Source organism: Macrobrachium nipponense, chromosome 14 (genome assembly GCF_015104395.2).
Source record: "Macrobrachium nipponense isolate FS-2020 chromosome 14, ASM1510439v2, whole genome shotgun sequence".
Taxonomy (NCBI): Eukaryota; Metazoa; Arthropoda; class Malacostraca; order Decapoda; family Palaemonidae; genus Macrobrachium; species Macrobrachium nipponense.
This window is the reverse complement of record NC_087207.1, coordinates 34,551,326-34,578,798: the sequence shown is the minus strand read 5'-3', so window position 1 is coordinate 34,578,798 and position 27,473 is coordinate 34,551,326. Positions and strand designations below refer to the sequence as shown.

The window sequence follows — 27,473 nt, the reverse complement described above, 5'->3', positions numbered from 1 at the left end:
GCCTGGAGGAAAATCCCCTTCTATCTGATTTCTATCGCTTCTTTGAGAACAAGCGCTTCCACTTCTGCGGCTAGCGCCAGAAATTTGTCTGAGCCCGGAGAGTATGCCTGGAATGGAATTGGCACAGGTGAGAGCGAGGGAGGTGAAACGAGAGGAATACGATAGCCGAACTTGAGTACTTGCACTACCCAGGCTTCTGCTCCTCTGTTTTCCTCCCATTCCTCCCAAAACAGAGCCAGCCTGGCTCCCATTGGTGCATGAAGAACCGAGCTTTCATTTGGAAGGTTTGTTAACCTTGTTGGCCGAGGCCTTAGACTGAGGTCGCAAATTCGATTTCGGCCGAAAGAAGCGCTTGGGTTTTCTCCCTCGAAAAGGCGCTTGGGCCAGAGGAGAAACCGAAGGAACAGTCTCCACAGGAGCTTTAGGTCTCTTAGTAGACTGTGCCAGTAAATCCGAAGTAGATTTCTTATCTAGCGCAGACGAAATTGACAACACTACATCGTCTGGAAAGAGGTTATCTTTCACAAAAGGAGCAAACAAGAGAGCAGACTTCTGTTGGGACGTAACCCTTTTAGAAGCAAAAGGAGCACCAAAGTTGCCTTTTCTTAAGGGTACCAAAGGCGATGAGCGAAGCTAACTCATCACATCCATCCCTAATGGATTTGTCCGTCCCACGGACAGAACACCAATCCAATCCTCCGCTAACTCCTGGGAAAGAGAAGGACAGTCTTCGATCTTGGCCGCTAAAGCGCCAATAGTCCAATCAAAGGAAGCTAAAGACTTCCAAAAGTTTAAATTGATTCTTTACAACGTGGTCCAACTCAGGCGCTGTAAAGAAAACTTTCGCTGCGGCGAAAGCAGATCTTCTAGAGGAGTCGATTAAACTGGAGAAGTCTCCCTGGGAGGAGGCAGAAACTCCCAGAGAAGGAGCTTCCCCAGTTACAAAAACCTATACCTCTTACGAAGCAACTTAGAGGGAGGGTAAGCAAAAAGAGCTTCCCTAAGTCTCTTTTCATAGACATCCATTTCTCCGTCTCTTTTCACGAATGTCCTAACAACCGCTTTAGATAGAACAACTTTTTGGGAGGAGAGGGTCTGAAGTTTTCCTCCTCATCAAAAAAGTCGAAGTTGGGGAGCGCGGAGCCGCTTTCTCAAAATAATCTGGATAAGATACCACCAAGAAGAAATCTAAGGAGACGTGAATAACACGAGAGGTGATGTGAATCCTCCTCCTCTACTTCTTCTTCATTCTCCGATACCGCCGAAGAAGTAGACGGAACTACAACCGGATCTGAAGGTTTCGAACCACCCTTGGACTCATTCATCCAGTTGGTTAACATCTCTAACTGCTTGCGCAAAGGCGCCAGAGACGAATCAAAAAACAGTAACGAAGGCTTGGAAGAGCCTAAATGTTCAGCAGGAGGCGGAAAAAAAAAAAACTACTTGCGCCTCGCTCGGAGCCGCCGAAATTCGAGGCGAAACAGGCGCATCAGGCGTAACAGACGAAAAAAGCGCCTAAAGAAAGACCCTTAGAACTGCTAGCTACAGCGCTAAACCACAATCTCTACTAGTGATGGAGCCGAAAAAGGCACAGATTGAGGCGACGAACGAGCCGCTAACGGCCGCGGCGCAACCCTACTCTCAGGCTCCTTATACCGCTTGACTGGAGGAGGCGAAGAATCGGCGCCTGAACGCCTCTTTAAGGGACGCGAAACGGGCGAATCTCGCCAAGAGCGCCGCGCGACCGGAGACGAATCGCTTGAATCATTCGAAAGGCGTCTGACCGCAACACCTTTCCAACGCTTAACCGAGCCCTGTTGAGGCGCAACAGGCTCAACAAAGAGAGGCGCCTGTCTGTGGGCAAATCCCGATCGACTCCCTTGGACTTCCGGTATGTCTTCTCCCCGGTGCGGGGGAGCTGGACAGTGACCTTTGTCTAGGAGACGTGTCAGGACAGACAGACGCACCCTCAACTACACTCTTACCTGAGGCCGCTTTCTCCAAAAACGTCTTAACTGAATTACCAAGTTGCAAAACCGTATTCGCTAGTACCGAAAATTTACTGAATACCTAAGCCTCGATTCCAGACTGGCAATGGTGTCGGAAGAAACTACACGGGAAGCCGGAGAAGTGGGATTAGTAGGAGGAATAGGAGGTGTAGTTAAAGGAGACATAACAATTTGAGGAGAAACAGAAGGAACAGATGCATCGCAAGACGAAGCAGAGCTAAGTCTACTTTCCTAAGCGCTGCTTTTCTAATTCTGTCTTTAGCTAATTTCTCCGAGTATGAACTAAAAAACTTCCATTGAGAATCAGTCCAATCACTACACTCGTTACATGTTCGATCTGCTGAACAAACCTGTCCACCCCTAACAACTTAACACATTTAGTGTGAGAATCATATTCTAACTTGGATAATCTAGTTTTACATCCTGAGATGCAAAACCTAACTCCCGACGGACTAGAATCCGACATGGCAACGCCTAAATAAAAAGCAAAATAACAACAACGCCAAAAAAGAGTACTTCACCAATTCCGAAGATCAATTCCACCAGAAAAACAAAAAAAGCGAAGCAAAGTCATCCAACCGCACCGACCACCGATGTTCACCGGACGCCGGCAGGAAAAGAATTGAATTCACCTGGGCAGTTGTACCTGGTTCTCCCGCGAGTGGAGGGAGATGACGTCATCACCACCAGTGTTTGGCGACGCCGACGCGCTAAATTTGAATTTTTTAGTATCCTGCCGCTCGTGGAAATCAACGGCTCTATAATTGTTCGGTAAGACACTACAATAAAAAGGCTCAATAGGCCTTGTACTCACACTCTTTTGTGCAGCCCCGTCTAATTCTATCCCTCTCTAACTTCTTCAAGTAAGAAGTTAGAGTCTTCCATTCACTAGCATTCAACTTTTCACACTCAATACAGGTGTTAGCCAAAGAACAGTCAAACCCCCTACATTTACGACATACAGTGTGAGGATCAACCGAAGCCTTCGGTATCCTCACCTTGCAGCCTACATTCACACACACTCTCACACTAACACTTGAATCAGACATTCTATCAGAAAAATCAAAAGCAAGTCCAAATCCAGTCCACAGTAGCGAATGACAAAACAACGATCCAGTACGTCACCAAGAAATCCAATATAGATGATCAAAAAAAAAGTCTTGAAAAGCGAATTCCAGTCAGGAGGTAGTAACAACAATGTTGATACCACCGGCGACAGAGAAAATATGATAGAAAACGGGAATGGTTCCTAGTCCTGCCGCCCAGGGCAGGCAGGTTGATCACCTGACCTACCGGTAGCGAGTGGCGCGAAATTTGAATTTCTGTCGGGGACGACGGAGTCTTAGCTAAGTATATATCTGACAGGTAAGTTCATTGTATGAAAATGACATTTTCATGATCAAATAATTTTTTATATAGGTATATACATATATATATATATATACTTAACAGGTAATTACACTGTTTACAGTTTCACTCGCTGGCAGCTTAAATTTGAAAATTGCGGTAGCGCTAGTGTAGGTGTAGGTAATAGCCTCACCCACTTTTGGGGTAAGAAAGGAACAACTCCAGCAAGTAGTCAATTGTTTCTGGCCTTTTCCTTATGCAGGGAGGAGGGACGGCTCTGATTCGTAATTATGAGGTAAGTATATATAGAAAACATTATAAAAAATGACAAATTTTCTAAGACAATTTGTATTTTTCATAGCTACAAACCTGAGGTCTTAACAATAGGATAATTTTCTAGCGCCTAGCTGGATCCGGTTAAATCGCAGATGAAAAGCAATTAATCTTGTGAGATCTGGCAATGCGTGCGTATATCGGGCGAAAACTGGTCAAGAACCATGCACCCACTCTACTGCATTCTGTCATTCCCAGCCCAGGATGTCTTTAAGAAGACAGAGGGGCGGCTAGAGATGGGCAGTACAATGTTAAGACCTCAGGCTTATAGCTATGGAAAATACAAATTGTCTTAGGAAATTTGTCATTTGTTCATAAGTGAACAAACCTTCGGTCTTAACAATAGGATAGACTTATACTTGGAGGGAGGTACAGACATCCTAAACTGGCTGGGGGTCTACCCACCAGTCCAGCTCCAGAAGAAATATCTACCAGAGAGGGACTGATGCCCGTGAGAAGCTAGATACAGTGATATCCAACAACTCAGCCACGAGTTATGTACAATGATATATGGGCCAAATGATTATAGTATAGAGAACTTAAGAGAAACTTCGACTGTCCAATAACAAACCAACGCGCCAGGGTTCGTTACCACTCCTTACTCCCCCTTGCTAAGGAGCGGAGTATATGCTACCGAAAAGAGGGTTGGTTATTTGCATACCAAGCAACCAAACTATCAGTATGACTACCTTACTCACCTGTATCAGACCAGCCCAGTGAATGACGTGTCTATTCCTCACCCACCCAAAGGAAGAAGGAAAGGTACAAGAGAAAGAAAGAGGCCAGCCAACTCAACTCATTCTCTCATCCACACAATCATCTTAGGAAAGATACAAATGTGCCCTGTTAAGGACAATGATGAGTTACACAATCTGTTGGGCAGCCACCACAGGACCCAGGGAAAATGTGTCCATAGATCTGTGGGCAACATCCTTAAGATAGAAAGAGGTGGACGTGGACTGGCGTAACCAAGTAACAGCGCTCAGCACTCTATGAACAGCCAAATTCTTCTTGAAAGCCAGAGAGGGACCAATACCCCTAACGTCATGTGCTCTAGCCTGCACAGACGTGGTGGCGGAATCATCAAGAGTCAAGTACGCCTGTCTGATGGCTTCCCGTATCCAAAAAAAGATTATATTCTCGGACACCTCTTTCTTCATACGCCCCGTGCTAACAAAAAGCCTATGACAACCTGGCCTAAGGTGCCGTGTCCTTTTAAGGTAGCAAGGCAGAGCCCTGACAGGACATAGCAAAAGCTCTTGAGAATCACTGCCCACAAAGTCATCCAGTGATGGAATGGAAAAGGAGGTGAACCTATCATCATGCACCGAGGGATTTTGGGTCTTAGCCATGAATTCCGGGACAAATTCGAAGGACACTGACCCCCAACCCCTGGTGTGCTTCACATCATAGCTCGGACAGTGCAGCTCCCCCACTCTTTGAAGATGCAAAAGCCAGGAGGAAAACCGTTTTGACTGTCAAGCTTCTGTCTGACGAATGACGCAAAGGCTCATGCGGAGCTTTAGTGAAACTTCTCAAGACCAAGGAAACATCCCACCTCGGGGGCTTGAGCACTCTAGGAGAACACAACTGCTCAAACCCCTTAACTACCAAGGAAAGTTCCCAGGATGAGATGTCAATACCTCTAAGATGTAACACTAAACTCAGGGCCACCCTGTAGCCTCTAATGGCAGAAACAGACAGACTTTTCTCATCTCTGAGGAGGGTCAAAAAGTCTGCTATGTGGTGAATAGAGGTTTCAAGTGGAGAAAAATGTTGTTTACGACACCAATCACAGTAAATTGCCCATTTGCCTTAGTAAACTGCAGAGGTTGACCTTCTGAGACTACTGGACATATGCCCTGCTGTCCTCTGAGAAAAGCCTCTCACTTGGAGGACATACATGATAGCCTCCAACAATGAAGAGACAGGGATTCTACTGACTGGTGGAACCTTTCTATGTGTGGCTGACACAGAAGATGCCACCAGGGGGGAATCTCCCTTGGTACCTCTGACAACAATGACAGCAGATCCAGAAACCATTCTGCCTGCGGCCACAGAGTGGCTACCAAAGTCATCCTGAGACTCTGCGAACTCATCAACCTGTTCAGGACTTGACGGATCAAACAAAATGGAGGGAAGGCATATCTTCAGGTTGTCCCAGGGATGTTGGAATGCGTCCTCCACTAATGCCAGAGGATCTGGGATCACCAAACAGAATATCTCCAGTTTTCTGTTGAACCGGGTCACAAAAACGTCCAGCATGGGTCTCCCCCAAACCTGGAAGAGCTTGTCTGCCACTACCTGATGAAGAGACCATTCTGTGCCTAGGATCTGATCCAGACGACTGAGCTTGTCTGCGACCACATTCCTTTTGCCTGGGATATACCTGGCTGAGAGCTCTACCGAATTGCTGACCGCCCACTGGTGAACCTCAACAGTCAAGACGTGAAGTTGATGTGAAACGAGGCCCCCCCTGCTTGTTCACGTAAGCGACCACTGAGGTGTTGTCCAACATGAAAACAACAGAATGACCCTCTACTTTCTCCTGAAATTCCTTCAGACCCAGAAAGGCTGCTTTTAACTCCAAGATGTTGATATGCTGCTGTTTGTCCTCTAAATTCCAAATGCCAGAAGTAATGAGGCCGCCTAAATGAGCACCCCAACCCGCAAGAGGGGCATCTGAAAACAGAAGGAAGTCCAGGGGAAGAGAACGCAGAGGAACGAACACCCTTCAAGAGATTTCGGCCGTCCAACCACCAACGAAAGTCTTCTCTCACTTCTAGAAACAGAGGAACCCTTATTAGGGGTGAGTCCCTGCCGGAGACCGGAATTCCATTAGTCTCCATTGCAGAGACCAAAAATGAAGTCGCCCATGAGGGACCAGCTTCTCCAGAGAAGACAAAATTCCCTGAATAACCTGCCACTGATGAGCTGACTGATGTGGTTGCGATAGGAAGTTGCACGCCACCACTCGCAACTTCTCCAACCTCTGATCCAACGGGAAAACTCTTGAAACTGCCGTATCGATGACCATGCCACAGAAGATCCTTTGACTGGGTACGAGGTTTGACTTCTCTTGGTTTACAGAGGGGCCTCATTATCCATGGGGGATAGGGCCCAGAACCCCCCGTGATAAGTAAATACCCGTGTTATCCTGATACCCCCCTCAAAAATTGCTTAAAACTGCCTAAACACCAAATATGTTTTCAACTATCACCTAAAACTAAATTCAAGACAGTTTTAAAGTTATTGTACAAAATTAGCCTTAAAAAATAAATGTAGTAGGCTATATGTACTACTGTACATATGTAGCCTACTAGCCTATGGATTACAGCTAGAAGCCTACATACGCATGGTGGGCCTCTTTTTTTTACAAGGAAAGAGAGGATGAGTGGTAAGAGAACTATCAAAATTATGTAAATCATATGGGTACTCACCAACAATCTATGTTGATAAAAGATGGCGACGATTTTGCAGTGCAATCCAGTAATATAATAACGATAATGCTACCAGCAGTATGCAGCAAAACATCTCTTCCCTTCGTCACAACACGTTAATATATTCCACGTAAAAACCTTCATCTGACCTTTAGGCATCTTTCCCATAAGAGTAAAAGAATCAGGGCTTTTGGATGGCACATAATTAACTTGTTTATATGGGTACAATTTAAAGAACGCGCTGCACACCACATTTCATAACAACAACAAACAAAACTTGGACAAACGTGAGTAGGCCAGTGTTGCCAACTGGGAATGGCAATTTCTTGCTAGATTTTGTTCCATAAAAGGCTAAAAAAAATCACATACCGTATATACTCGAATAACGTGCAATTTCCCATATCGTGCGACCCCCAAATTTTCACCAATAAACAGTGGTTTTGTCATGTATCTCATGTATCATGCAAGTTCCTTTTCCGAGAGCGTCAGTTCATAAGGTTGGTGGTTTAGCCTGCTAATGGCCGAGTCATTCAGATGTGTGCTGATGCTAGTCAAGTTACGGTAATTTTCTTATTAATCTCGAGACTTACGATAATCTATGACAAATAGCGTTTGTATGACTTCATTGTTCAGAGAAGTTATATACGATACTGCCAAAATAATAATGAAGTTCGAATTAATTTTAGCCTTAATGTTATTACTACTGTAATTACACTACCACTACTATTAAAATTTCTAAAAGTTTATCAAACAAAAAATGTCACTTTGAACGCAACCGTATACATAAACCATTTTCGCAAAGGTATATGCTTACATTTTGTGGCTGGCTACTCCGACGATAAGTTGAGTGCAATGATGTGGAATTATTCTTTGAATAGGCTATTTATTATGAAGATATGACTATAATATCTAAGGTAAGAATGGTTTTATTACCTTTATTGTCAGTTAATATCATAATGTGAATCTGTTTGTGTACGTTGGTGGTTATCGCACTGCAACTACGCTTAGCCTACCAATGAACGTCGTACATAAACCTTGAATAGGCTATTTATTTTGAAGATAGGACAATAATATATTAGGTGAGAATGGTTTTATTACATTTATTGTCAGTTAATATCATTATATGAGTCTTTAAATGAATGTTGGTAGTTATCGGACCACGGCCGAGGGTTAGCCTACCGAAAAACATCGCATATGCAACATGACAAACCCGTGATGCAGCAATTCATACCAGTGATGTAGCATGAGAAGCGGTCCAAGAAAAAACCCGTGATTAACTGGATCCGTGAATACTGATCTGTGAATAAGCGATGCCCCACTGTACCATGATGCCCAGTTCCAGACAAAACCGAAGCAGATGATCTCTGTCCTGCAGCAGCTTCTCCCTGGAACCTGCCAAGACCAACCAATCATTGAGGTACCTCAGCAAATGGATACCCTGAGGATAGGCCCAACTTGAGACGAGAGAGAAGACCCTTGTGAACACCTGAGGGGCTGTGGTCAACCCGAAGCACAGGACTTTGAACTTGAAGACCTTGTCTCCGAGAGAGAAGCGAAGGAACTTTCTGGATGATAGATGAAACTCGTTTTCTTGATGAAATGATTCAAGGTGGATAAGTCGATCACAGGTCTCCAACCTCCTGACGCCTTTGGCATTAAGATGTGACTGTAAAACCCCGCAGACGGACGCACCACTTCCTTTATTGCATCTTGTCCAGCATCTTCTGCACTTCCTCCCGGAGACCCAAGAACTTCGGAGAATCTAGGGGATACACCTGCCTGAGCAGACACTTGTCCAAGAGCAAGGGAGAGAAGTTGAATAGCAGTAGATACCCCACCCAAAGGACATCTACTACCCACTTCTCCGCCCCATAACTCTGCCACTTGACCCACTGGCCCGCCAGGCATCCTCCCACCCATGGCACAGGAGAGGGAGAGACACCTAACCTATTGTCGACCCCCCTTACTTCTGCCCCTGGGGCCCCTTCTCGACTTGAAAGAGTGGGAGCAAAAGGGACGATGGTCCTCTGACCCAGACTGGGACGAATGGGAAGGCCCTGCTGAAACCGAACTCTTAGACAGCCTCCCAGGCAACAATCTCTGTAACTGCATCTGGGCAGGGGGAAGAGGAGGGGCCGGACGTCTCCGAGAAAGAGAGTGACTTTGACACAGCCTGATGCACTAACCTGTCCTTCGTGTCAGCCTGGCATCAGTCTATCACGTCCTCAAGCTCAGTCCGAGGGAACAGATGACGAGACATTAAGTAGCCATAGTTTGTGGCACAGTACTTCCTATGCCTTGTGAGGGGAGGGGGAAGCAACTTGGAAGAACTCCTTGAGCGAAGAGACAATATATGATATTGTTATGATACAATAAAGTTTTATACATACTTACCTGGCAGATATATACATAGCTATTACTCCGTCGTCCCCGACAGAAATTCGAATTTCGCGGCACACGCAGCAGGTAGGTCAGGTGATCTACCCCCCCGCCGCTGGGTGGCGGGAATAGGAACCATACCCGTTTTCTAATTCCTATTTTTTCTTCCAGCTGTCTCCTGAGGGGAGGCTGGGTGGGCCATTTAATTGTATATATCTGCCAGGTAAGTATGTATAAAACTTTATTGTATCATAACAATATCATTTTTATACATTCAACTTACCCGTCAGATATATACATAGCTGATTCACACCATTGGTGGAGGGTAAAAGACAGCTATTACTGAATATACAGGTAAACAACATACGTTGTAGGTAATAAATAAATAAAACCTTGGTTCCTATGTGTTTAGACGAAGGGTCGACTTCCTAGCTATTGCTAGTAGTCTGCTTCGTCTCAAGAGCCTCAGCGAGGATGTGACCTATGGCTAAGAGTTCTTGTAGATCTGTCAATGGGGTCTTATCCACTTACTTGACAGAATCTAGTGGTCATTTGTCAATGGGGTCTTATCCACTTACATGACAATACACCAATGCCTATTGGCATAATTTAAGGAGCACAACACCGATCCCGATCACCTGATCCTAACACGAGGGTTTGTGCTTAATTTGAAAAGAGCTATCCCCAAACTCATTTCAAATAAACCCAGAAAATAATACACTTATGTTAAAAAAAAATTAAAAAATAATTCACTAGTTAAGGATCAGTGTCGTCTCCCTATCCCAGCAACGCATCCGTGGACACATATAACAAAGAGAGAAGGATCTCTCATAGGCCCACTTGATCTCCTTCGTGCAAAGAGGAGTCAACACAGAGTTGCATCTCCCGTTATTACAGCTAATATGTCTCTCACGACATATTGTTATGGAAAGAACAAGAATTGTTAAAAGCCCGCACTTCAAGCGCTTTTAATTCTTAGCTGTTTGAAGGAATCATCGAGTTACTCAAGAAGTGCTTTAGAGATTCCACTGTTCCAAAGAAGACCAGGGCTTTCTTTGAAATAGAACTCTTCTGGATGAAGCCCAGAGCCTGGCTTGCGCCTGGCTGGCGCTTCGCGCCTGCCTGGCGCCTCGCGCCAGTCTGGCGCCTCGCGCCTGGCTGGCGCCTCGCGCCTGCCTGGCGTCTCGCGCCTGCCTGGCGTCTCGCGCCTGGCTGTCGCCTCGCGCCTGGCTGGCGCTTCGCTTGCCTGGCGCCTCGCGTCTGGCTGGCTCCTCGCGCCTGGCTGACTTCTCCCCACTTGCTGGAGATTCGAGCTTGTTAAGAGTCTCGATGAAAACTGGCAATGTCCACCTCGGACACTTTATTTGCCTGATTTATTCGCCTCTAGCGCATCTGCGCCAGATTGGAGGCCTACTCCTTCTCCTCATCAGACAATGACAGTATTTATTTGGACTGTCTTGCTCTGGCGTCTTTACGCCTGTTTGGCATTTGGCGCCTGATTGGCGCTACATTGTCCGAAAGTCTGAACATCCACAATCGTTTATCAGGAGAATGGAAAAGGGTGGAAGAAATTCTTTCACTTTGAGCTTATGGCCTCCGTAACAAGGGGAGGTAATTTTAGTCAGCTACATCCAGTAGACGATAGGAAATCTAATAGTCCGAGAGACCAGTCTTCCTCCGAGGAGGATCATACTTGATACTTCCGTTGCTAACGAGCACTCTTCCTACATGTTGAAGAGTTCTCTTGTTGACAAAATCTTCCCTATCCTTGCACGAAGGCAGGGAAAGAGCCTGGAAGTCTAAGGAGATTCTGAGCTGAAATTGGGAGGATTCATGATTTCTAGCTCTTTAAATATCTCTTCGAACCTTCTGGGAAGTGGTTTTTTAAGCCCCTCATCGTATTCCAAAGACTCTGTCAGCAAACGTTTAAACCTTATCTCCTTTTGTAGATGAGAATGTAAATACATTGCCTGGACCAAACGATCCTTTATCTGAAAGCGTTGATCCAGGAATAAAAGGTTTTAGTTCTTTTGCCAAACATACCATGCTGGCAGGAACCCCATTGCCTAGTCTTTCTAGAATTTGATTTCCAGATTCCAAGCCCAAAATTTCACTCGTCATTTTGTCCTTTAGTACCAAGAGAAACATTGATGAGGAGCAGTTCCATCTTGTCAGAACACGGAATCTGAGGCCCAAATAGGATCCCATTGTAATTATAAGATCTCCTAGTCTTGTCGTATAGAGGTATTGTATAAGATCCCGAAGATCTTAATGCTCTGCTATCTCCAATTCCCTTTATAGAGACAGAGTATAAAGCCTTTTACTGCGTTCTTTGATAGCAGAAATATACAAAGGTGATTCTTCCCTCTGAAAGGGAAGAAAAAACCGCTATGTGGTTCACAGAGGTATCGGCAAGAGGACAGTTAACCTCATTCCCTCTAGCACGATCTGCAGTAATCATATATCTTATTCATGACTACTGTCATTTACCTTGAAACATCCTCTCATTCATGTCCACTTCTGGTCAGTCTGCACGCAGACAGACTCAGAGTGGAGAGGTTGTTAAGGTCCATTTAAAAATAGATGCTGAAAGAATATTCAGACTGTCTTGGAAAAGACTTCAAAAACTTGCAGTGAGAACGTGACCTCTGTGAATCCAACCTCTCTAAGTCTAAAATGAGGCATAACGTATTATCCTCTCTTTCTTTGACGCCCTTTGTCTTACATTCTGTAAAGTTTATATTTTAGGGGAAAAAAAGACTAAATTTTATTCCCCTTTCTATAAAATAAAGATGGCGTAGATTGCTACCTCTCTCTTATATTCTTTCTTCCCGTCCTTGTGCCTGGGCAACGAGAGAACGGAAAATTCTATCATCGTTATTCAGCAAAACAACAAATTATTATTATCCTATTCTCCTAATAAATGATCCAGGATCGAGGAGAATCATTCAAGATTCCTATCCTAGGACATCAGGCCGTAATGTGCAGTTCAAATACTTGAAAAAGCTCTCACCCAATACTGAGAGCTCTTACGAGTCTTTTCCAGTACCAAAAACATTACAAGGTCTCCCTTGTTATATGTTTACATAGGAGTAGGATAATATAACATCCTGTTAATAACAATGAAAGAGGAGAAAGAGGAGCTGCATGGCTCAAGGGACTAGCCGAAACGTGAACAATAAAAAAGGGGTTGCCAAGGTCTTTCTAAAACCTGCACCCAGATTAACTTATGAGTCCGATATATTTTCTATCACTTTGGTCTCATAAGGTTGAGGAAAGCGAGAGACTTCTAAAGATATCGGTTCTCTTCACCATGTAAAGGTTTATAAAGCAGAACCCACTTATCCTGACACGTACTACGTTTGCCTGTGCGATATCTAGAATAATTGTCAGTAGAGGGTTGATCTGGCAAAGCAAGTTTCTCCCAAAACAACTTTTCTTGCCAGGAAAGAAGTCGCTCACGCGACCACTATATCACCTGACATGAGAAGTCTGTTCTTGTTAGAGACTTCCCCGCAATTTTCAGTTAATCCTGACAAGGGCCACGGCCGCCTGTGCGATAACTTGTGTCCCTGTCAGGAAAAAACTGATCTTGTGTCAGTTCTCAAAGAGGAAACTCTTGGAAAGTCTGTCTCCAAATACTGAGAAATTGGAGATCCTGATGTCTTGCGCCTGGTTGGCGCCTCGCTCCTGGGAGGCGTCACGCTTCTGGCTGGCGTCTCGCGCCTCGCAGCGTCCTCGAGCTTGCCTGGTGCCTCGCTCCTGGGAGGCGTCACGCTTCTGGCTGGCGTCTCGCGCCTTGCAGCATCCTCGCGCTTGCCTGGTGCCCTCGCTCCTGGAGGCGTCACGCTTCTGGCTGGCGTCTCGCGCCTTGCGCAGTTCCTCGAGCGTGCCTGGTGCCTCGCTCTGGGAGGCGCACGCTTCTGGCTGGCGTCTCGCGCCCTCGCAGCGTCCTCGCGCTTGCCTGGCGCCTCGCACCTGGGAGGCGTCACGCTTTTGGCTGGCGTCTCGCGTCTCGCAGCGTCCTCGCGCTTGCTTGGCGTCACGCTTCTGGCCCATTACTTGCAACCGTGGTCAGGAAATCTCGATATCAAAATAAGAAGAGGTGCTGTAAGAATCCTATAATTTTACAGTACTTCCATAGTTGGATTTTTCTTCTCAATTTTCCTCTAATTCGAGTATATCGGAAGGGGAATTATTCTTTCCTCGGTTAATTCTTCCGTATCCCCCCCCCTTTTTTCCTGAACGAGAAATATTTTGGCTAGCGCCTCCTACTAATTATCTTTATGTTATGTGCCAGAACATCTGTGTCTTTATGGTACCCGACATCCTTTCATATGTTAATTCCGTTCTTCTTATGAAAAACTATTATATACGTAGTATAATCCATTCAGGGAAACCATTCCCCACTAAAAGAATGTTTCCCATTCGACTCATACAACTCCTGCGCAATATCCGATTCTAAATACGGTTGTGTCGTTTCTCGAAAGACTTAACCATAGCGTAGTCTTGAAGTGAATCTCTAATACATCTCTCTTCTCACTAAGTATGTACTCTAATAAGACATGCTTTCGTAAGTATGAGTGCATTAAATAATATAATGTTCTGCTGCATTAGAATCCTTTAATCATGTTATCTACGGTAAACAGCATTGAAAGGTTGTAATATCTTTCTTATTGAAAGCTTCCTAACAAAAGGCAGACAATATTTATTTATGACAGCTTCACAGCTTCAGTATTCCCTCAAACCGAGGCTAAGACCACGATTGTAGGGAAGAGATACGGTTAGTTATCCCATTCCGCAGGAGAGAGAGCTGTAACCGACCGCTCACGACTGAGAACAACATGGTACTGCCGCTGGTCTCTCTCTCAATTCAAAGCGAAAGCAGTCTTCGAAAGCCGACTGGCCTTCCCTTTCCAGAGTTGCCAGTTACTCCATTTAATAAAGGAATCTATAAAATTTTTATCGAGCTTCAGGAAGAATTTTTAAAAGTCGATAGGGAATAAACACTAATTAAACGGCGGAAAGGGGGGAAAAAAACAAAAAAGGACTAGGTAATAGATCACCTGACCTACCTGTAGCAAGTGGACGCGGAAATTTTGAATTTCTGTCGGGGACGACGGAGTCTTAGCTATGTATATATCTGACAGGTAAGTTGATTGTAGAAATCTGAAAACTTAAAATTTTTTATAGAGCTTCAGGAAGTTTTATATAAGCATAATTAAGCGAACGAGACTTCGACAAGTCTAGAAACTAAATAGGTGTCGTCTAAACAATCCTTTTTAACAATTTCTTCCTAGGAAAGTCCTAGAAGGGTACTGGTAATTCATGGAAACCTCTTCTAACACTGGCTGGCGTCTCGCGCCTTGCAGCGTCCTCGCGCTTGCCTGGTGCCTCGCTCCTGGGAGGCGTCACGCTTCTGGCTGGCGTCTCGCGCCTTGCAGCGTCCTCGAGCTTGCCTGGTGCCTCGCTCCTGGGAGGCGTCACGCTTCTGGCTGGCGTCTCGCGCCTCGCAGCGTCCTCGCGCTTGCCTGGCGCCTCGCACCTGGGAGGCGTCACGCTTTTGGCTGGCGTCTCGCGTCTCGCAGCGTCCTCGCGCTTGCTTGGCGTCACGCTTCTGGCCCATTACTTGCAACCGTGGTCAGGAAATCTCGATATCAAAATAAGAAGAGGTGCTGTAAGAATCCTATAATTTTACAGTACTTCCATAGTTGGATTTTTCTTCTCAATTTTCCTCTAATTCGAGTATATCGGAAGGGGAATTATTCTTTCCTCGGTTAATTCTTCCGTATCCCCCCCCCCCTTTTTTCCTGAACGAGAAATATTTTGGCTAGCGCCTCCTACTAATTATCTTTATGTTATGTGCCAGAACATCTGTGTCTTTATGGTACCCAACATCCTTTCATATGTTAATTCCGTTCTTCTTATGAAAAACTATTATATACGTAGTATAATCCATTCAGGGAAACCATTCCCCACTAAAAGAATGTTTCCCATTCGACTCATACAACTCCTGCGCAATATCCGATTCTAAATACGGTTGTGTCGTTTCTCGAAAGACTTAACCATAGCGTAGTCTTGAAGTGAATCTCTAATACATCTCTCTTCTCACTAAGTATGTACTCTAATAAGACATGCTTTCGTAAGTATGAGTGCATTAAATAATATAATGTTCTGCTGCATTAGAATCCTTTAATCATGTTATCTACGGTAAACAGCATTGAAAGGTTGTAATATCTTTCTTATTGAAAGCTTCCTAACAAAAGGCAGACAATATTTATTTATGACAGCTTCAGTATTCCCTCAAACCGAGGCTAAGACCACGATTGTAGGGAAGAGATACGGTTAGTTATCCCATTCCGCAGGAGAGAGAGCTGTAACCGACCGCTCACGACTGAGAACAACATGGTACTGCCGCTGGTCTCTCTCTCAATTCAAAGCGAAAGCAGTCTTCGAAAGCCGACTGGCCTTCCCTTTCCAGAGTTGCCAGTTACTCCATTTAATAAAGGAATCTATAAAATTTTTATCGAGCTTCAGGAAGTTTTATATAAGCATAATTAAGCGAACGAGACTTCGACAAGTCTAGAAACTAAATAGGTGTCGTCTAAACAATCCTTTTTAACAATTTCTTCCTAGGAAAGTCCTAGAAGGGTACTGGTAATTCATGGAAACCTCTTCTAACACGAATAAAAAAGTTTCAATCCTACTCTCAATTCACCAATAAAGATTTGCTTCTCCGATCACTTCTCGAAGACACGAAAGCATCATATAACTTATACTCTAGCGTAATAGAATACTCTATAATACTGTTACATTAAGGTAAACCGTATTAAATTAGGAAATTTTGTAAGGATTTCACTTGACCATTATAGCATAAATTTCGGTATGTGAGTATGCCTTGCCATACCGTAGCCTAAGGCGATTTGTCCTAAGCATGGTAGGAGCTAGAAGCTTAAAAGTCATATATATATGCTTTATCACTCAACGATATCCATATAATTCATTCGATTGACAAATAATCTAAATCGTTCTAATCAGAATAGATCTATATCTAAAAATGTACCGATGGGGAATCTTATGTTGAAATAATCAATTTCATACCCCCATGGGATAGCGTTCTCGTCTAGTTGCGAAAAAAAATGTTCGAACAATGACTATCACAAATGTTATCGAATGATCTCAAATATTAGAAGGCGCTAAATCGTCGCCTGATTCGAAAGGTGGATCGATTAAAGTCATTCTCATTTTGAATAATTCTACCAGAAGGCATTATACGAGGATCTTCGTCAAATTCATTCATTTGAAGTTCTCCTATCCATCATGGAACAGTAGGCATAAAAAGGGAGAAACACTGTTTTAGGATGCCTTTCCAATGGCTATCCCTGGCAGTCTGGGACGCTCTACAGAACCTGCCGAGGGGACGCCTGACCGGTGGGGATTCTCTGAAACCTCCTTACGGTTTTCGACATTCCTTCTCCTCTGGGCTTGTGAGCTTGGAAGAGGTCTAGACCTGAGAGCGAGACAGAGCCGATCAGACGCACCCTCCATTGTAATGGGGGAACACTATATTCACTTCTTACGTTCTAAGAGTTCGTATTTGAACTACTATATCCAAAGTCTACAATTTGCAAATATGATATTGTAGATTCTGCGGAGTAAGAAGGTGATGAGAATGCAACAACTACTAGTACTGTTACTACTATAATTGCTCGTTAACACAAGAGCTAATAAAGCTTCTAAAGGATAGTTACTTTTCTGACTTCCCAAACTAGGAAGAAAGATATAAATTTCTCAATCAAATCTAACACTTATTTGTATTAATGAATAAATATAAGTAATTCCCTTTCATGAAAGTATATTTCGTGAAAGTGCATGAGTGTCTACCAAAAACTTCGGTAGTTACACGTCACTAATCTTCGAAATTCGAAGTTAATATTATAAAAAAGTTACAAAAGTGTATGCCGAACCAAAGATCCATTACTTCCCTGTAAAAGTTAGCCCAGACGATCAATGGCGATGAAACACGAAAATCCATCAGGAGGAACTGCAAACGTTGTTTACATTCGAAGCGACAGAAAAAATATGAATTAGAAAACGGGTATGGTTCCTATTCCCGCCACCCAGCGGCGGGGGGGTAGATCACCTGACCTACCTGCTGCGTGTGCCGCGAAATTCAAATTTCTGTCGGGGACGACGGAGTAATAGCTATGTATATATCTGACGGGTAAGTTGAATGTATAAAAATGTAAATTACCAATACACAAGTGGAAGATGAAGACCTGAATTTAGTATGAGCTAAAGCTCATGAGGTCAGATCGGTAGCCACATTGTTGTCCTTTACACATAATTTGTCTATTTCCTCTATTTTACAAGCTACCTTTTGGAAGTGTTGATTGGTCTTTGTGACATTATTTGAAGGACGTGGAAGTGATCTTTGATAAGTGCAGTGCATTAGGGCCTTCATCCGTGGCTGGCAGGGTGTTAGGGGAGGAAGCATAGGATGAAATTTCTTCCTATCTAACTTTGCCTTTTGTGTTCAAGGGGAGTCTGGGGGCAAGTAGTAATTGGATGCCCTCCAGTTTTAATTTTTATGGTGGGGTTTGGTAATGTTATATGTTTTTTAGTGTAGGTGTTTGTTTTTTGTATAATCTGGGTTTTCTTAGTCAGTTATATGGCCAGGGCAGGGGTAGCTGACTACTTTATTAATAATGTATGAGGTAGAACTAGCCATATCCCACCTCCAGGTCAATTCGGGATTCAGCAGGTTTGAATTTGGGTCCCGATAGCGATTTAAGAACTACATCTAGATTTCAAGAGACCATTTCTGAGCCCTTGGACTTAGTTGTATCAAAAGACCTTATGAGGTCTGAGAGGTCTTGGTTGGTGGAAATGTCCAACCCTCTGTGATGGCATACAGAGCTTAGCATTCTCTGTATCTTCTGATTGTTGATGATGAAGTTTGCAATATTATTTACAAAGTCAAAGAAGATGAGACGTCACGTCTTCTGCACCAACAACCTAAAGACTGACCACTTGGCCTGATAGACTCTGTCAAAGAGGATCTTCTGCACTTAGCGATACCCTCTGAAGCGGCACCTGAAAATCCTATCCGTCGGAGGAGTTTCCTGACAGTCTGTAACCTGTCAGGGCCAGCGTGGACAATTCTTGGTGGAATCGGTTTAAGTGGGGTTGTTTGAGTAAATTTACTCTCTGAGGTAGCAACATTGGAAATTCCGTCAACAGCAACAGTAGGTCCGGGAACCATTCTTGTCGGGGCCAGAAAGAGGCCACCAAGGTTACTGTAACATTGTTGTGAGTCCTAGCTTTGTTTATCACCTCTCATATCATGCAGAAAGGTGGGAATGCGTATAGATCCATGTTCGACTAGCCCTGCAGCATGGCGTCCGTCACCCAAGCAAGAGGGTCTGGGACTGGTGAACAATAAATTGGAAGTCTCTGATTCTTTGAAGTTCCAAAAAAATCTGCTAGTGATTCCCCCATATTTTCCACTCGTTCTTACACACCTGAGGATGAAGAGTCCATTCCAAAGGGAGTACTACCTGCTTGCAATGATTTATCTGGAAGCATGTTGCGTCTGCCCTGGATAAATCTGGTTACATAAGGGTTCTCGCGTCTTCGTAAAGGTAGAACAAATGAGTCCTCCCTTGCTTCTTTATGTAAGACAGGGCTGTTGTCTTGTTGGAATGTACTGTCACAATTTTGTTGTGTACTTCCTGATTGGACCACAGTCCCGACACTTCTTGATCACCCAGAAGGGTTCCCCATCCTAGATTGGGTACGTCTGTATAAAAGGCTAGGTTGGGGTTCAATGGATATAGAGACTTGCCCTTGGAAAGTCTGTTTTCTGAGTTCTACCAACAGAGATCCTCCTTGATCTCTAATGAGAGGAAAGACGAACATATCCTGGCATTCTTCCCTGTCCCAGCTGGCTCGCAGGTCAAATTGAAGAGGCCTCATATGCAGTCTTCCCAAGTGGATAAACTGCTCCATCGAGGCTAAGGTTCCCAAAAGGCTTATCTACTTGTTTGCTGTGCATGACTGACGTGCAAGAAACTCCTTGACTTTTTCTACGCAAGACTGAATGCAATTGGGGGATGAAAAAACCTGAAAAATCCAAGATTTTATCACCATCCCCAAATATAGAATCTTCTGAGAAGGATACGGGTGGGACTTCTGAAAGTTGATATATATTCCCAGTTCTTGTGCTAAAAAAATAGTTTTCTTGATGTCCTTCCTGCACTTCTGCTCTGACTGTGAGCGAAGAAGCCAGTTGTCCAGAAAAAGGGATATATTTATTCCCTTCAGGTGTAGCCATTTGGAAAGAAGGGCGAGGACTCACATGAAAACTTGAGGGCAGTTGAGAGTCCAAAGCCTAAGGCTTGGAACTGGTACACTCGTTCTTGAAATATGAAGCAAAGATATTTAATGGACCTCTGATGTGTACTGAAATGTGGAAGTAGGCATCCTTCATATTCTATGGATGCCATCCAGTCACCTTTCTGAATGGATGACATGATGGATTGTGCCGTCTCTATCCTGATTTTTTGTTTTTCCATGAAGTAGTTCAGGCTGGTCACATCCAATACTGGCCTCCATCCCCTTATGTTTTGGGAATCACAAATAGACGATTGTAAAAACTATCTGTCTTGATGTTCTTCACTTCCTCGATTGCTCTTTTCTTGAGTAGGGAAGCCACTTTACTTGCGAGTGCTGAAAACCTCTCGGAACCTGCTGAGTAGGAAGTCAACACTATGGGTCTGTTGACCAATGGGGGTTCTTCCTTGAAAGAAATCTTGTAACCTTCCTTCAGGAACGAAACTAACCAATTGTCCGCTCCTCTTCTCTCCCACTCTCCAAAAAAGGTGCAAGGAGGACCTGTCTTTCACTTCCGGGTGGAAGGCTTGGTTGTCGACTTCTTGGCAGGTCTAGCTGAGAAATGAAGATTGGATCTGGGTTTTTGATATCTTGATCTATTACCTCAAAAGGGCAGTGTCTGCAATGGGGACACATTCCTGGTACTACTTGCAGGAGTCAGATCTCTCGGGTGCCTCCAAGATTGGGCGAGGAGGTCTTGGGAGGTTCTGACAACATCTCTCACTATTCAACTAGGAAACAGATGTTGGTGACTTAAGAGGCGAATACAGTATAATAGTACTGATCTCTGTGAGGAAGTCACACTCTCCCGTTGTAAAAGAGCACCACAGCTCTCTTCTTTAAAATTTCTAACATGTACAGCGATACTAGCTCCTATGTCCCATCCCTTATGCCTTTATCAGTACACAGTAGGACATTTAGCCAATCTGATGCTATTCCTACAGGCAGTGGGGAATAACTTTTGATTTTCCTTGCAAAAGTGCCCACTGTCCAATCTACAAAAAACTCACCACCTCAAAAATCCTAATGAGGTTCTTGTGTAAGTGGTCTATTTTCATAGGGGAAAACATTGCCTTGGTTATGTAAAAGCAAATCTCTGTGAGGAATCTATGAGACCAGTCTCTCTGGGAGGAGGCAACCACTACCAGAGAGGGAACTTCCCCTGGTTTCATATGACGAATACCTCCATCAAACTAGGTGAGAAAGGGGATAACTAAATGAAGATTTCCCCTGCTTACTTTTCTCAGCGAACCAACTATCCAGTTCACTAAGAGCCTTCCTTGACGAGGGAGAAAGAACCATCTTGGGAAGTCGGCCTTCCACAGGTTGGTCTGATAAAAATAACATTGAAGCTGGAGTAGCGCGGATAAAAAATCTGGGAATATCATGCAGGAGGTAGTTTAACAAGGCTGTATAGGCTGTAGGATGACTGCCTCAATCCCCGACTTCCTCTTCATCATCCACTTCTGATGATACAGGGGACAGTCATGAGCCTTAGGGTCCTGAAAAGGAGCAGGGCCTTTCTTGAGAAGGCTAAGAATATCTGACAATTGACATTGAATTAGGTCAGCCTACAGACGGGTCTGTGGTAGACATAGGAACGACTGGTTGCCACTCGTCTGGTCTCTGAAGACAGGTGTACATATTGCAAGATACTCTGGGTGAGCAGAAGGTGCCGTGCCAATATGAGGCAAACTTTTAATCACAGACCTCTTCTCATGAACTGGCGAACAAATGAAAACTCTTGAGGCAGGTGTCCCTGGACGCTTGGACACTAATGGGTGCCCAGGGGTCAGAGGCAGCTCAGCAGCTCGTGGGCACTCTGGCGCCATTGGGAGCTCTCTTGAAGAAGACGACGAATGTATGAACAGGGCGGAGAGCTTAGGTGTTATCACAGGACGATCCAAGGAAAAACGTTCAGGGGAGTCCCACAAATTACATGACAGTTGCTCTGGCTCCCTAAATCTCTTGCACGATGCTGTGGGAGAGCAAACAGAGTCCAAGTCAGGCCTTTTCAATGGCTCCAATTCATCACTAAAGCACCAATGGCACTGTTCTCAGGACTGTATCCTTTGCAACTTGAGGACAGCCTGTGTACTTCCTTTTGGATGCCTTTCCAGTGGCTATCCTTCCTCGTAACCTGGGATACTTCAACAGGTCCGAGTAAGGGGACAAATTTCCGTGGGCAGTCCCAACCAACCTCCTTACGGCCTCCGGTATGACTGCTTCCAGATGCAGGGGAGTACGCCAGTGACCTTTGCCTAGGAGTGTCAGTGGGATGAACAGTCACCTCCTCCACTAAAACTTCACTGAAACCATTCCTATTCTCCTCTTTATCCTTGGGGACACACACTGAGTTGGCCAACAGGGACACTGTCTCTACAAACAACACCATTTTTGTATTGAAGCCCTTGGTAATCTTCAATTCAAGGCTGGCAAGGGGGTCAGGGTCAGAAGCGGGGGAGCTGGGCACATTAACAGGTAAATTAGTTGGAGAGCTGGGAACAGGTGACCAAGTGGGAGCAGGCATAGACATGTTAAGATCATCTATAGACTTTGTAGAACTATCTAACATCTTAGTTTGTACTGTTTTAGACTCGGCTCTAGTGGTCGCCTTACGTCTCTTATCTTTATCAAATTTAGATGAGAACCTAACAATTTCCACTTCTTTGCATCCCAACCCTCATATTCATTGCAAATCTTGTCGTTAGAACACTCCTGTCCCCTGCAATCAATGCACAAAGGTGCAAGTCATATTTCTTTTTCATCAATCATGGCTGCAATACCTCACGCTAGCAGCACTAGTGTCATACATATTGAAAAGAGAATGTAAGTAAAATATAAGTCAAACCTGTGAATTGTCTTATTATTGTCTCTAATCAGAGAACCAAATAAAAAACAAACAACAAAGTCTTAAGCTACCAGTTCTTGACCAAACCATATGTAGGTAAAGTCAACAAAATCCAAACCAAAGCCAACTGCTCACGACTGAACTTCAGTTGAAAGCTGGCAGGAGACAATCGTCTACTTGCTCAAGTTGTTCCTCTCTTATCCCAAAAGTGAGTGGGGCTTACACCTACACTAGCGCTACCATGATTTAAAAAATTTTTAAGCTGCCGGCGAGTGAAAGTGTGAGCAATGTAATACTTGGTAAGTTACATATGAGTATATATAAAACTGGTGGGTATCCTAGTACATCGTAAACCCCATCTCCCGTATAACTCAAACCCCAACACTATGCCAGTCACAGATAAAGGACCTGAGGTACTACACTCACTATACATATACGTAGTGCTGTTTCCACTTCTCTAAAATAATGGGGTGCAAAACTTATTCACATCTCGAATAAGTTACCAAAAGAATGTCTGCCAGAGGACATGGAAACTGCCCTGATTTCATGTTCTTAACCTTCAGAGTAGGAAGAAGTTCTTTTCCTATCCAAGGGTGTGCTTCTTGGATATGGTCTCTTAAGAAGGACAAAGTATTCTTTGTAGGGGGGAAAGAGGGTTCTTTGATCGAAGTTCACAAATCACTGAACTGACCTCTTGTCTTTTCTGTCCAATGAAGATAAAACTTTAACGCCCTTACCAGACAAAGAACTCTCTCCTCCTCCTCTGATCCTATTATTTCTACCAGACTCTTGATTATAAAAGAAAGAGGCCAGGGCTTACCGGGATTCTTGTTTTTAGTGAGAAAACCTGGATTTAATAAAAAAAATTACATTTCTTCCAGAGAACCCAATCCTTGTGTCCATTGCCTCTTATTTCACTGCACCTCTTAGCTGTAGCTAAGGCTACCAGAGAGTGTCTTTTTAGTCAAATTCCTGAAAGAGATATAGTTGCAAGGCTCGACAGGAGGGCCAGAAAGCCATTTTAGTACTAAGTTTAAGTTCCAGGATACTGGTTCTGTACTCTTCTGCTTGCCTGTATCAAGAGATTTAATCAAATCCAAAATGTCCCGGTTCGAGGACAAGTCTAGGCCCCTGTGCCTGAACACAAAGCTAAACATGGGTCCGTAGCCTTTTATTGTAGTAGCTTACAACATATTTTGGATGATGTAAAGTTCTCATACATGTTTGTATGCCATACAAAAAAATATCAATATTTCTTTAATAAGCCCCACACATACACACAAATTTGAATTAAATACTTACAAGATTTCTATTGTGGAATTACCAAAATGCAGTACAAAATGGATACTACTTGATAAATATAAAATCAGCATGAGTATATGTAGTACATGCATTTGTGTTTACATTTTTCACATAAGCATCATGTTGTTGTGCATCTGCTCATCTTCTCATTCTCTCTCGGGGATATTCTTTACAATAACTGGCCCAAGTTAGCCATCTATGTTTAGTGTCATTTATAAGCATATAAAGCACTGTGTACTGACAAAGCTGGAAAAAGTTACAAATTTGCTATTTTACATTTGTAGTACTGTTTTATTACCACAGCAGCAAATTTCCAATATCCGCAATGGCCTTGGATGTCTAATTGTGGATAATCAAGGGAATAACTGTATGAATGATCTCTCCTCATTAACATCACAATAGAAAACAAGGACAAATAGAAAACAAGGACAAACAGAAAACAAAGACAAGATAAAGAACATTGAAGAACAACTTAAGGTGACACACAAGCAAAAAAGAACAAGGGTATATGACAAAATTCATGTAACAAAAAAGATATTACTCTTTATTTGGCATTCTGCCTTAATTATGACCATAAACCAAACCTAAATGTGACAGGCTTCAAATTTTAATCTCCTTGCTAATAAAAACAAGCTACTGTAAGTTATTCAAGAATAATATGAAGAGGATTTGGGGGAAAAAGGCCAGTGGTTTCCTTGAAGGATGTCTATCATAAGGATGCATGGTAAAACAAAAAAAGAAGTTATAAAAAACTATCATAAACTGTGAAAATCCAGAGTTAAGCTCCATATGATGATAATGTATTTTGTCCCATTTCCACAAAATTCCTTGCTTAGCAAAGACAACTCAGTCTCAGATACTTGGGGATGGGGGGAAGAGATAATGAAACTAATAGTACCTTGTAACAAGGTAACAAACTCGCAAGCGTTCTGCAAGCCTGAGAACTGTACTTTAAAAATGATTTATCTATATATAATTCAGTTAGAGTGGTTTATAGATTGAAAAAATTATATGTTGTTCATTTTGTAGGCATCCAATGCACTGTCATAAGTCTTATAGTTTTTCAAAAACTTTACAAGTTTAAAAACTGTGCCAACAATAAAATAAAACATACCCACGCCTGCAGTCCTTTGGGTCCCTTTATATTCACCATAACATATTCTTTGGAGTTCGCATAATCTTGTTGTGCGTCTCAGAATCCATTTAATTAAGGGACGCATCCACCAGTAAAGAGTGTTCATTATCACCCCAAACATTCCTCTGTAAAGATAAAACATGAAAATTAAACATGCCTTGCTAACAAATGGAGGGTGCGGTAATGGTTCATACCCTGTTAAATCCATAACCACTATGCTTCCTCTGCAGTATCCTGTATTGAAAGAGATCAACAGGCTTGAATACTCTCAACTATCTAGACTTTCAAGGATGACTATATTTCATACAAAACCTTATAGGAACTTTGCATCCTTAAAAAGGACAGAATTCCAGATCATCTGATGCAAATTCTTGCTAGTTTGGTAACTCCCAGTTTACATCTAAAATTGATTCCCTGCTTAGTAAGTACCAGCCCCTAAGGGATGAAAGTTAAAATATAACCAAATGATGGTAATTCTAAGGTAGAAGTCCACAAATTTCTCACATTACTTAGGAACCTTAATTTCTCAATTTATCTCACCTGCACTACATCATATACCTACAGCCTTTTCTACTGTTTGGTAAAAAAATTTCATTAATGAACAAAACAATCTCTGTGTGGAGCTCTTCCTTAGAATTACCAGTGGCAAATTTCATTAACATAAACAAAAGACATAAACATACACAAAAACATAAACTAAAGATGGTAAATAGCCTAGTATTCCAGTCATCAACATGTGGGAATAAGGACATGGTAGTAGGCAGCCTTTGTTACAAAAATGACACTTTTTCTAAAAATCAGAAATATGCTATGAACATACTTGTAACAAAGAAATACTAGCCTAGGTACTATATGAACATAGCTAGCCTATGTGTAAAAAAAAAGGTGGTTTTCTCAGTAATAACTCAGCACGGACTGTAAGGATCGGTTCCGCGAATACAAAAGTCATTAGGGAGTGATATGTTCATGAAGGGACTGGCTAAGGAAATCTTCATAAAAGGAATCAAACTAACATAATACCTATACCCCAACCTAACCTACCCTAGTTGGCCATGTTAGTTTGCCAGGGGCTAAAACCCCTGGACATCCTGTGAAGGTGACTCCACTTTTTACCAGTAGCATTCCAGGACGGTCAGCATACCTACAAAAATACTATATTAAGTTTTGAGGTCAATTACCTAGAGGGCTAGGTAATGGTAAATTCTTAATACTAAGCAACCAAAACTAGCCTATTTAAAAAGTCAATTTCCAAGGAAGTAGGTACTCGACGTGGAGTAATTACTCAGATCTACAAAGACTAACTTAGGATGGGCTCTGGCCTACTAACATTGTCCTAAGAGCCAGTGTGAGATCCTGAGACGGCAACCCCTACGACACCTTAATCTCAACTTAGGCCAAGGATAGCCTGTGCTACACACTGCATGTTGGATTACACACCACAAATTAGAATATAACAAAAACTGAAACATTCCTCTAAGACCTTCACCTCGACAGTTGCATAGGGTTATCCTAACCTCACCTCCCACAAAATAGGTAAGGTCAGTGACTCAGTCTTGGGGCCATTATTGATGCTTCCTTTTCCATAACATTATTCCCTTACTAGCCTTGGGTAAACCACATTCATCAAAATTCCATCAACTACAATCAGGATATATACTTACAACGGTAATTTCAGCATCGTGCAAGAAATACAAGTTATAATGGGATAAGAAAATTCAACTGTTTGTCAATTATTGACAACCTAAACATCATAGCGTCAACCACCAATACAAACAAAGATTTAGTAATGTGTCTTACTTATTGCAATTTCAAAACTAATGTCCCAAAGCTAAATAAAAAAAATTAAAAAAAAGCGTTTTACGGTAAAATACATTAAGATGTGACTTAGCCTGCAAATCCAAAGAAACCTCCTTAAAAGAACTATTATGGATGTTAGTTTAACTTTTACATTTTCAAAAACGCAACTTTAAAGATGGGTAATTTATAGTTCATAAAATTTTCACATTGGATGTTCACGAAGTATGAGCCCATCGCTAGTTTAAAGTTAAATAAATCCAAAAATAACAACAATACTGTTTTATTTTGTCTTGGTTTCGTGCACGATTATTACTTGTTTGATTTTTCAGTTATGTGTGCCCTAACGAGGCTGACCTAGAACAACAGCCGTAAATCCAAGGAATTTCGAAATATTGGCAATTTAGTTTCCGTGCAGGGAGAGTGGTTTTACATTGTCATTACAATGAATATGCACACTTGTCAAAATTTAAGCAATGCGCCATTGC

At 43.0% G+C, this 27,473-nt stretch overlaps 1 protein-coding gene across 2 annotated transcripts in view; it reads right to left on the bottom strand.

The window, feature by feature from the left end:
• Nucleotides 1-27,473, bottom strand: part of LOC135226452 (ELMO domain-containing protein 2-like) — a 130,915-nt gene that overhangs the window by 102,974 nt on the left and 468 nt on the right. The window contains exons 1-2 of one of the 2 annotated variants that reach the window (XM_064266045.1): nucleotides 26,853-26,969; nucleotides 25,171-25,316 (exon numbers count right to left, since the gene is read on the bottom strand). In XM_064266045.1, coding sequence (XP_064122115.1) covers nucleotides 25,171-25,316; nucleotides 26,853-26,869 — 163 coding nt within the window. In that variant the 5' untranslated portion in view covers nucleotides 26,870-26,969. Of the gene's footprint in view, nucleotides 1-25,170; nucleotides 25,317-26,852; nucleotides 26,970-27,473 lie in introns of those variants that run through there. The other variant, XM_064266046.1, reaches the window with a different exon arrangement.